Raw genomic sequence first — 12,758 nt, forward strand, 5'->3', positions numbered from 1 at the left:
CACACATATAGTGTGTAATGGAATAATCAGTTTAGATTAAATGAAAGAATATACAACACATAAGGTTATTTTTTCTCATGTGCTCATAAATAGAAACTTTAAAATTTACTTTGTACAAATATATTTAGAATTACTGAAACTATACATTACCTCTTTTGACTCTTTTGTTGAGTGTGATTTAGAATTAGCAGGCAGTTTGTTACTAACAGGTGGTAGAGTTTGCTTATTAGATGCAGGAGAAGATGATGAACTGACAGATTTTTTCAGAGATGAGGAAGATACCTTCTTCTTTGGTGGTTTCTTTACAGATTCAGACATCACTAATAAAGCATCTGCAAAACTTGCCCCTGAAAAAATATGTTAATTAATTAAAGAAAGACAGAACTGCTCAAACAGCAACTTCATGTACAGTAAATATGTGGCTGAAGTAATTATTAAGATAAGCCATCAATGAAAACATGTACTCATTGCATCTCTACTTCAACATGTACAAATTTTTTATATGTTTTTAAGATTAAATAAAATGACTTAAAATAATAAGTTATTTAACTTTAAGAAAAATATCAGACTTCACTGCTTCATTCTAAAATACAAAAAATCCAATAAAATTAACAAATTAATACAATAAAAGAACTGCTAGTTCCTTTATTGTAGTTCTTCTTACATTGTAATTATCCATGCGGATAAGTACAATACATACTTACATAACAAACCTCTTCAAAAACACAGTAAAAGTTTATTAACCCATTGAATACACTTCTTAACTCTGCCAAAGATTTTTATGGCATTAATAAAAAAAAAAAAAAAAAAAACAAACTAATTTCAATGATATTGTATATATTCTTAATAATGTAAATTTGATAGGCAACAACAGTTTTTTATCCATTCTGCTATTGTCATAGTCAACATCAACATTAGTATCAAGCAAATGTTTTTGTAGCTTTCAAGCTAGCAAATGATACTATGCATTTTTTCCAATATTCTCACCGCTTGCAAAGCTTGAGCTCAAATATTTGTTTCTAAAATAATAAAATCTTAAAATTTTGTTTTAACTTTTTTAATTATTTACTTTGTCTAGTTTTTCTGATCAATCATTCTAGATAATTGTATCTTTACGTTTTGTTGTATAACTTTACTACAGTAATATTTTAAAACTAACTTTAGAAAGGAATTTGTTTTATTTATTGTAATCCTTCAGTAATAATTTTTTTTATTGCTACTGTCTTATAATTGTTTTAGGTATTTTATCAAATATGAAAAATCAAAATAATAATAAGACTAATAATTTTGGATAACGGTAAAGAAACTTCAAATAAAAATATTACTAAAAAAAAAAGAAAAAAATAGTTTAACCTTTGGTTTCAGAAAATTAAAAAAAATTCATTATTTTTACATTAATTACAAGCAATAAAGTATTTAAAAAAAGTATTAGAATGATTATCAAAGGCTAAGGTGCAACATCATACTATTACATACAGAATTTATCTTAAGCTTGTCAAAGCAACTTAAAACAGCATTACATAAACATGTATGGTAAATTACAGTAGAATATAAGATTAACATGTTATCAGGTCTGATTTATGAAAGATTTTTATTTATTTCCAAAGAAATCCATCACAGTATTTCCTTTCAAGTCAACAATTCAGTATCAGATTAAAGGGCAAAAATAATCAATTAAGATTAATAATCAAGAGTTAAGATTCATTTTAAAATTCTAACTACTACAAAAACTATAGCACACCATTGTCAAATTGGTGCTATCTGTGAAAGAATCAGCTCCTATTGATGCACTATTAATTTAAATGATTGTAATTCTAAATAGATACATTTTTATAAAAAAAAAGAGTGGAATAAGCCTTCATTTCCATATTTTAAAGGTTTCCACTTGATTAATGGGGCCACCTTATGCATGGTAAAATGATTATGATGTAGAATTTTTTCTGCTGCTGCTATTGAAAGGCTGCAAAACCTTCCTAAAGGTTCTGGTGGGCATTTGTGAAACATATATATATATATATATATATATATATATATATATGTAGAATACATACACATGTTGAAATTAATGTAATTAATATTATTATTATAATTACAAAAAAATATTTTTAATATTAATGAAATTATTATTAATATTAAGAAAGAAATTTCATAAAAAAGATAACCACACAAAATAATGGTTTACACACAGATTTGTCAATAATATAAGTAAAAAATAAAAATTTACAAAATCCTGATATAACAACTTTACGTGTTTATCTGTAGCTCCCATTAGAATGGTTTTTATGTCCTAGCATGATAAAAAAAATTAAACAAGAGATAAATATTAAAAAACATGACTGCCAAAGAACATTGCTGTTTAAAAAAGAGCATCAGGTGACAATTTTGTATATTGCATAACTTTTATATATAACCTTCTTTCTAACTTTTTAAATTTATTTTTAAAACACACACACACATATATATATATATATATATATATATATATATATATATATATATAGCCTATGACACTCCCAATAATATAAGGATTCCAATGCAGTCATACATCTAAATCAGTTCAGCCATTGAACATATATACTACATGCATTACATTAAATACATTACACTCCTTTTTGGGCAGTTGTGTAATCTTAAAATAATGATAAAAGTAATATATTTTTTGTTTTTAATTCTAATAGCCATATAAAAAAATAAACATTATTAATAAAACAAACCACATAAATAATTATTGAAAATAATGTGAAAATATTTATAATGGAAAAACAGATCATTTAATGAAAAAGTGTGGACATTAAAAAAAATAACAGTAAATGCCAAATGAGGTGGATTACTTAACAGAAATTAAACATACAACCACCAATACTGAAAATAATTTAAACATTTCAGGAATTAATAACAATACATATGAATTACAATATTTACAAAAAGTATACATTTACAGAAATAAACATAATTTATGAATAACATAATTTGCTAACACAGTGTTAAAATAATTAGAGTAAAAGATTTAATTTATATCTTTAGTTTTTGATAACAGTTTTCTGTTACAGATTTAACATGTTGAAAGAGATTAAGATAATATTTAGTGCATAACTAATATATATATATATATACACATTTGCATAATAAAATTAACACTTACAGACAATTGTAACAAAAACCTTAAGTAATTCTGCTATTATAGCTGTTCTGTAATAGTATAGAAGGAGCTACTCACAACCAAAAAATGGGGTTCTTTTAATATAAATTTGTGAGGTGTGATTATTATTAAGCTGTAACTGGGATGAATGGCCTGAGATCAGGTTATTAAACATAAAGCTTGTTCAAAAAAATATTCAATTTTTTTTCTTAATCATAACTATGAAGCAAAACTTTTAACTATGCACAAGCACCTTTACTACAAATGCATTATTTCTTTACAGCCTCCTCAGCTGAATTGGTTACTGGAAGAGGTGCAGCATGCTAACGCATTCTTCAAGGTGACCTCTCAGTACAATACGATACTGTTGAGAAGAATTGGAAATAATAAAATCATGTAAAGAGCAAGACATAGGAGAATAAAAGGCAAACTAGGGTAATTGTAAGCTTTGGCATAAGACCAAATTTATTTGGATTTAATAAACAGTATAATGATTTTGTTGCCAGGAGTGGTACTCTTATAAATCTGGTTTCTTATGTCTGATAATAATAATATTTGTTGGCAAAGCTTGACTTTTGAAGCATACATTTGAATTGAGCAACATTAAGTCATTCATCAATAACGGGCTGATTCCATTCCATGTAAAGATACTAGATACTAAAAATTCTGTCTACTTTTTCTTTCCCATCCTCCTCCAGATCCACACTTTGAAAGCTTCTATTTTTTTCTCATCTTCTTGCATAAAGTATCTCCACCCCATACACTGCTACCCTCCAAACAAAACATTTAGCAAGTCACAGCTTCACTGTTAAGTCATTTCTTACTTAAACCTTCATTTTTTGTTCAAAGTACAAACTACTTATTAGTTTTCTTTCTTTCCAGTCAACTCCTTTATTTTTTAAAATGATCCTTTTCTTTTCCATTTATTTCAAAGCTTTTTCCACTTCCACCTCCAAAATATGAATACCATATTTTTAGAAAATTTTAAATCTAATATACAAAGTGTACAAACAAAATTAGCAGGGTTTTAATGTCATAATATCTCTTCAGTTTGACTTGCAGTCACAAATAAAATGAAAACTAAAAAAAAAAAAAATAAAAAAAAAATGAAATAAAAATATAATCACAAATAAAATGAAAAAGTAACTCTCACAATTTTTTGCTACAAGCATTCAATATAAGCACCTTTTCATCAGCATGTCTGGAGTAATGAAAGTAACAGCTACCTCAATCCTGTGTCTCAAATTGGGTGGAACAGTAGGTAATTGTGGTAAATACACAAGATCCTTTATAAAACCCCAAAGGGAAAAATTACATGGGGTCAAATCAGGTGACCTTGAAGGCCACCCCAAACAAGATCAATGATTGGGGACATCCTGACTAATCCAGTGGTTGAAAATGTTATTAAATTGATCCCATACAGAGTTATGCCAGTAATGGGATGCACCATCTTGTTAGGAAATTAATTTCTCTTTACCATACTACAGTTGAGGAAAAAGCCATGTAATCCAAATATGCAACTCCTGTTATGCTTGCTTCAGTAAAAAAGAATGGCCCTTAAATCTGCTACTGGGATATTAACCAGAAAATATATAATTCTGGGGAGTCCGTTTCGTATTGTTAATTCCACTAAGTTGACAGACTTTAAAGCCTGTGTTAACAACTGTAAACAGTATGGATGCATAAATAAAGTTTCCTTAAAACATTCCACACTGTCATCACCAGCACTGTTAGTTCGCAGCTGGTCTTCTAGCAAGCTGCAAATCACAGAAGGGTTTCTATCTGTTCAAGAGATAGATACCTGTCACCTTTGCTAACAGCACTGTCAAGTAGAAAGATAGGGAATCAAGCTACAAACATGCATGTAACTAAAAAATGCTTGATTTCCACATCCACGTTAAGTGAGCATAAAAGTATAATAATTCAGTTATTAAACAATACAGGATATGAATTAAATTTATGTGAGGTAAAATATGCTTGCAATATTATATAATGTTAAATTTAATGGCCATAATAAAATAAAAAATCTTCAAAAACTGAATTAAAATAGCAATCAGGTAAAATGTAATAAATTACAGTAAAAACTCATTTAAAGGTGAGAAGGCATATAGTTGTCAGTTTATTAACTTTTAATTCAGTCCTGAAGAAGTTCAGAGAAACAATTTATTATTTTTTACCTGACTGCTGTTTTAATTCTCTTTTTGAAGATGGAAATCAAGCATTTTTGTTCGAATTCACTATTTTTTTATACTTTGAGTTGAATCTCAAAGTTGAAATTTATACTGCAGTTTGATATTACAGACTTTTATGAGTGCAATTTTCAGATTTTTATCTGGTCCCTCAACAGAGATACTGTAGCTGAAAAATTGAAAAAAATTCTATTTTTAAAAGGTGTAATTTTTAAAGGGTAAGCTACTCGCCATTGATATTTTATATAAGTTAACTATACTCGTATATACAAAAGCACAAAAAAATTGAGGCTGACAAAGTGTTCCTTCTCTTAGAAATTACCCAATTAAAATTGAATTTTGTTCATTCGCATACGATAACTTACAAAGCATACGTGAACAAAATCATATTAGGGAAGTAAATAGGGCTGTTTAGTACATTCTGTCTTACAAATCAAACATAATGTACTTTATTTGAAAAACCTAGGACACTCATTGCTGTGCAAAAAACAGTGTGAGGCTTAAAACAAAAATGGCACCATTTTTGAACCAGACAAAATAAAAATTTAAAAAAATATTTTTGAACTACCAAACCTAAGGGTTTGGTAGAATATAACTAAAATTATAAAATTTTCTGGGATGGTGTAGCAACCAGTGCTGGACCATTTGGAATGGATTGAATACAATTCTATGAGAAAAAGTTACTGGATAGGTGTTCTGTTAAAGTAAATTTTAATGTTGTAAGTACAGAGTACTACATTTTTAGATAATGGAAGTACTAGATGAGAAGCTCAACTGATAAATGGATAAACTCTATATAGATCCTGATATTAACCACACACTACACTATACATATAAAAGTAGCAAACAAGGGTTAGAAAAACTAGAAAACTGAAAGGAGTGAACAACAAAACTATGAACTGTTGGTGTCCTATTTTATTATTTGTGATAAATTGATCCACTAGCATTTAGTAGGCTAGGTTGTGAAATTCCACAATAAAAAAAATTGTTGCACTTAAAGGAAATTGAATTTATCAAAAATGTAAGACATAATAAATAATGTACATAATGAAGCCACTACAAGCATCAGGGTTATGCCTCATGATCTTTAAGGGTTTCATTGAAACCTTAATAGTGATACTCGTGTCTATCCATTCAACAGAAAGTCAAATGCTTAACCTAGAAATTTGGAATTTGATTTCAACTATATAAAAATATTTTAATACTATATATTTATATAGAATTAAAATTTAGTTATAGCATTATCAATGCTATAACTAAAAATGTTATGATTACACCATTGCTGGAACATAAATGAAACACTATGTAAGACAAATGGTCAGATTGTAAAATTGTCATTATAACTGAGAAATTTGATTACTGAAGTAACAGAAATTTCAAGTTTCATTAAAAAACGTAATGCACAACTGGTATAATAAAAAAAAAAATGCAATTGGATAACTATTACATTAGTTACCTTATGTACAGTAAAGCCTTAAAAATTCTATTCAATATAAATAATTTGCAGAACCCATATGTTTTAAAATCAATTTCATGTAAACAAACACAAACAATTCTAATATGCATATATTTAAAAAATTAAGATCTTAAAAAGAAATGCAAAATGTACATGTTAACTTCTTAAAGTAACATTAATCTGTATAAAAATCTATTCGCATTTAAAATTGATTAAAAAAAATTACAATTTGTAATCTGAATAGAAGTTGGAGGAGAAGAAAAATTTATTTAAAAAAATAAAAATAGGATTCTGCTAAAACAATGTTTCTTTTTACTTGTTACTAGTAAAATTATATAAATTCAACTCGGTAGGAGAATTTTAGGCCGGTCAAACACAGCGTACTTCGTAATATATAACATTTTATAATATTTTCTCTCAGTTTTAAGTTAATAATTTGATTGTTTATAATAAAGTTGCTAATACAAACAAAATCAAATATGTCCTCATTTACCAAATAAATTAAGAACCATAAATTTATAGGTTATTTAATTTCTGTACAACCCAGATAAATTCTTAATTCCTCTTCTAATGCCATAACATGAAAAATTAACTATCAATATTATGATTTAAAAAAAAATCATTTTCCATGTTTAATGATTAACTTTTTTTAAAGCATATTAATAATAAAAAATAAAAATGTAAGTTTTTTTATACAGGCTACCTAGATTTATCAAACTGTGATATAAGCAACCAGTGTTTTTTGTGGAAGAATATGTACTCCAAATTGCTAAGTTGGAGCACTTATCACAACACTCAAAATCTTTTAATCTTTCACTTTACTTTCTGTGGGTATTTTATTCTTTGCTTCCCAGCTCTCAAAATTCCACTTCATTTACTTTCTAGTAATATTTGTTACCCGTTCCTTCCCATATTCAGAGAAAAACCCATCAGAAATCTCTTCTACCTTCAACTAAATGATTCTAATGTCCTTTGGAAACCTCCAAAGATATCATAACTGTTGTCCACATAGATTTTACCTAACATCTGCTCTCTTTCTATTAGTAACTTTTAATACATAACATACTTATTATTAAACTAACAATGCTTATTCCCATATTTTATACTTAGATATACCTAATTGATACCTCCTTTTTTATCCTTACACAAATACACTATTCACAATTGCATGTAATAAAAAATTGACCTCAAAAAGAAGTTACTTCTTTCACTCAATAACCAAATTAAAATTAATTAATTAAGACATATTTATGAGTAGTACCAAGCTTATATACTAGGTGATATTTATATATGGAAACAGCTTTATACTGCATATCTGAGAAGTATTTCAGAGTCGAAAGAAAAGAGGTTATTCATAGTTAAAAATCTGCATTATGGTGGGTTTTTAAGTTTTGTTTACCATTTTGGATCTACCATATTGAATCAAACTTAATTTCTGTAAATAGATAGATGTACACTATGACACATGATTTCGATTTAAAATTTTACAAGAAAAACAATGGTGAAACCTGTTTTTCTGTTAATGCCTTCATTATAAAGTTGCAATGATGGAAAAATCATGATAATAATAAAACAGGGTAAAACACACTGCATGAACAATTTTATTGCATTTTACATTAATAATGCATATAATAACGAACTTTAAACAGGCCTATAATACTGATATAAGAAAGCAGGAGCAGATAAATGTGAAGAGTACAGAACAATTAGCTTAACTAGCCATGCATCAAAAATCTTAACTAGAATTCTATACAGAAGAATTGAGAGGAGAGTAGAAGAAGTGTTAGGAGGAGACCAATTTGGTTTCAGGAAAAGTATAGGGACAAGGGAAGCAATTTTAGGGCTCAGATTAATAGCAGAAGGAAGATTAAAGAAAAACAAACCAACATACTTCGCATTTATATACATAGAAAAGGTATTGATAATGTAGACTGGAATAAAATGTTCAGCATTTTCAAAAAATTAGGGTTCAAACACAGAGGTAGAAGAACGATTGCTAACATTTACAGGAACCAACAGCAACATTAATAATTGAAGAACATAAGAAAGAAGCTGTAATAAGAAAGGGAGTCTGACAAGGATGTTCCCTATCCCTGTTTAATCCTTTTTAATCTTTACATAGAACTAGCAGTTAATGATGTTAAAGAACAATTTAGATATGGAGTAACAGTACAAGGTGAAAAGATAAAGTCAATTAAAAATTTAATTAAAACTTCAGTAAGATAAAGACAATTTGCTGATGATATAGTAATTAAAGCTGAGCGTAAAAAAGATTTAGAAGGAACAATGAACGGTATGGATAAAGTCCTACGCAAGAACTACCGCATGAAAATAAAAAAAAACAAAATGAAAGTAATGAAGTGTAGTAGAAATAACGAAGATGGACCACTGAATATAAAAGTAGGAAGAGAAAAGATTATGGAGGTAGAAGAATTTTGCTATTTGGGAAGTAGATTACTAAAGATGGATGATGTAAGAGCGATATAAAATGCCAAATAGCACAAGTGAAACGATCCTTCAGTCAGAAATATAATTTGTTTACATCAAAAATTAATTTAAACGTCAGGAAAAGATTTTTGAAGGTATATGTTTGGAGCATAGCTTTTAATGGAAGTGAAACTTGGACAATCGGAGTACCTGAGAAGAAAAGATTAGAAGCTTTTGAAATGTGGTGCTATAGGAAAATGTTAAAAATCAGACAGGTGGATAAAGTGGTGTTGCATCAAATCGATGAAGAAAGAAGCATTTGGAAAAATATAGTTAAAAGAAGAGACAGACTTACAGGCCACACATTAAGGCATCCTGGAATAGTCGCTTTAATATTGTAGGGGCAGGTAGAAGGAAAAAATTGTGCAGGCAGAGCAAGGTTTGGTATATGTAAAACAAATTGTTAGTGATGTACGCTGTAGGGGGTGTACCGAAATGAGACAACTAGTAGCACTAGATAGGGAATCTTGGAACACTGTATCCAACCAGTCAAATGACTTAAGACAAAAAAAAAATATTGATAATAATAAACAATAACTAATAATTAACAACACAACAAATTAAATGACTGCATCAACTGAATCATTTAGTAAATAAAAATTAATTTCCAGTTTTAATGTCAGCTGATATTTGTTACTTATCGGCTGTTAATTTACAACAATGCAGTCAGTATTACGTTGAAACATTACAACTTATTAACTTCTCATTTAACCTTTTTACTTCAACATACTTGTAACGGTAAAATTTGATAGTGCTAGTAAAAATTAAGTTGTAGGCCTAGTGGTTCAAATTTCTTTTAATGAAAGTTTTATTATTAATTTCCTCGTTCATTTTTTTTAGTTTTATTAAATATTAAATCTTCAAATAATGTCTTCTTTAAGTGAAGCCAAAAGAATAACTATATCAACGATATACGGGTATGGTGACAGAGTTTGGCCTTTACAAGAGGTATATGATTTTTTTAATAACAGATTTCCAAAAACAGGGAACCGATAAGTAAATTGACTGTAATCCTCCTTGGTCCCGTAGACCAAGAACTGTTACAACTAATGCAAAGTCATTAGATGTATTGGAGACCTTTGTTGAAGACCCTCATTCATTGATTTGGTAAGCTGTTGTCCAACATTACATCAGTTATTTTATGGTTCAAAAAATTCTTATAACACATAAATGTCACCCTTATAAGCTACAAGTGGTGCAAGAAATTCCAGATGATTTTGACTGCAGAGTTGAGTATTGTGATATTATAATGTAAAAGTTAGATGCAGATGAAGCAATTTTTATATTAAATGACCATGTGAATAAGCAAAACTGTCGACATTGGAGCGATAATAATCCACATGGAAGTTGGAAGCTCACACACAGCACCCTCAGAAAGTGAACATTTGGGCAGGAATCAGTGGTCATTGTATTATAGGGCCTTTTATTTTAGAGGACAATCATACAGGAGATGCTTACTGCAACTTGTTAGCCAATAGGATTTTACCAAATATCTGGGGGGTAAATGTTAGACAAGAATTAAATAATGTATGGTTTCAGCAAGATGGAACACCACCTCATTATTATCTAAGGACACGGCAAATTTTAAATGAACAATTTCCAAATTGCTGGACTGAGGAACTATAGAATGGGCTACCAGGTTCCCAGACCTGTCTCCTCTGGATTCATTTTTTTGGGGGGGTACCTGAAACATAATGTTTACAAAACAAAACCTGGAGACACTGATGAATTGAAAAGAAGAATAATTGACGAATCTGCTTGTGAACCACCCGTTATAAATAGGTATTACTTGAAGTTAGCACACTGCCAAGCTGTAGAGGGAAAGCATTTTGAACATTTACAGTAGAAAGGTATGGTTTCAAAATTTATTTCATCAGTTATTTACGATTGAAAATATTTACTTAAAATTTTTATATGAATATTGTAATATTTAAAGTGAATAATATCAATTGATATAACAGTTTAATTTGTTAATTTATTAGTTACCGTTTATTATTATCAATATTATAGTCCTGTTTAAAGTTCGTTATTGTATGCATCATGAATGTAAAATGCAATAAAATTGTTCATGCAGCGCATTTTATCTTGTTTTATTGTTAACGTAATTTTTCCATCTTTGTAACTTAATGCTTATAACTCAATAATGAAGGCATTAACAGAAAAATGGATTTCACCATTGTTAGTCTTGTACAATTTTAAATCGAAATCATGTGTCATATGTCCACCTTCCTATTTAAAAAAATTAAGTCTGACGCAATATGACAGATCCAAGATGGTGGACAAAAATTAAAAACCCACCATAATACAGATTTTTTTGCTACATACAATCCCATTTCTTTTAGCCTCCAAATACCTTTCAGATATGCAATATAAAGCTGTTTCCACACTTAAATATCACCCGGTATAGTATATAGGTTTATTAAACATGTCCAGTGTATTGCAATTGATAACTACAAACAAAAAACAAACTACAAACACACCAAATTAACAGGACGCTCGATGCAAACTTACTAATTTACATAAAACGTAACTGTTGAATCCAGTGATTTATTACCTGTTATTTAATTACTACCTCAAATAATGCATTAATTACCTTTGTTATATGTTAAAAAGAAGATAATGAATACATTACTTGAGAACAGTACTTAAATAAATAATTGATGATCACTCAATGGATTTGAAAACTGCTTATTATGTAAACTAGTATGTGTTTACAGTTGAGTCTGAATTTGTTAAGTGTTTATGATTGTTGTTGGTAATTTTATAAATATATATACATAAAAGCCAGTCTGAGCTTGCTTCACTCGCCCAACCATCTAGCAGTGGCCTCTGCCATCTGGATCCAGGTTAACCCTGATGCTGATGCAGGGGCTCCCTTGGGCCTACCCCAGGGCTGCAGATACTTTAGAGAATGTTCCACTTAGTACAAGAACTGATATGTATATCCAATACGATGGTGCACCAGCCCATTTTTATGGTCCTGTAATTCATTATCTGAATGAAACATTTCCTGACCGCTGGATTGGGTGAGGTGGACCTCAACTATAGTCAGACAGATCACCTGATATGAATCCCTTGAATTTGTGGGGATAAATGAAAGCATTACTATGCACGAAAATCAGCAAATACAAATGAACTTTTACAAAGAACTGCATGGGGCATTGAAGAAATAAAAACAACCAAAGAATGTTAGTAAATGCTATCTCACCTGTAACTCATCGTGCTGAAATGTGTTTTCAGGCTGATGGCAGACATTTTGAATAGGTGATGTAATATAAGAAAAACTTATGCTATTTTATTTGGTTTTAGATGTTTAGTTCATATTTACAATTTTATCTAGTAATAGAAGGCTGTTCATTTTTATCTAAAATTGGAATTCAGTATTTTCCATATTGGTACGTACTGTTTTGCATTAAAAAATACCTCATTTTTTTACACTATTTATTTTTTATTGACTTTTATTTAAATAAATTTTCTTAGAATTAAA

General features: G+C 28.9%; 1 protein-coding gene across 3 annotated transcripts in view; it reads right to left on the reverse strand.

Annotated features, from left to right (window-relative positions):
* Window positions 1-12,758, reverse strand: part of EloA (transcription elongation factor elongin A) — a 126,707-nt gene that overhangs the window by 63,449 nt on the left and 50,500 nt on the right. For all 3 annotated transcript variants that reach the window (XM_075359735.1, XM_075359744.1, XM_075359726.1), the window contains exon 3: window positions 151-347. In XM_075359735.1, the coding sequence (XP_075215850.1) occupies window positions 151-347 (197 nt within the window). The remainder of the gene's footprint in view (window positions 1-150; window positions 348-12,758) is intronic.

The sequence above is a fragment of the Lycorma delicatula genome, chromosome 1 (assembly GCF_047948215.1).
Source record: "Lycorma delicatula isolate Av1 chromosome 1, ASM4794821v1, whole genome shotgun sequence".
In the NCBI taxonomy this organism is placed as follows: Eukaryota; Metazoa; Arthropoda; class Insecta; order Hemiptera; family Fulgoridae; genus Lycorma; species Lycorma delicatula.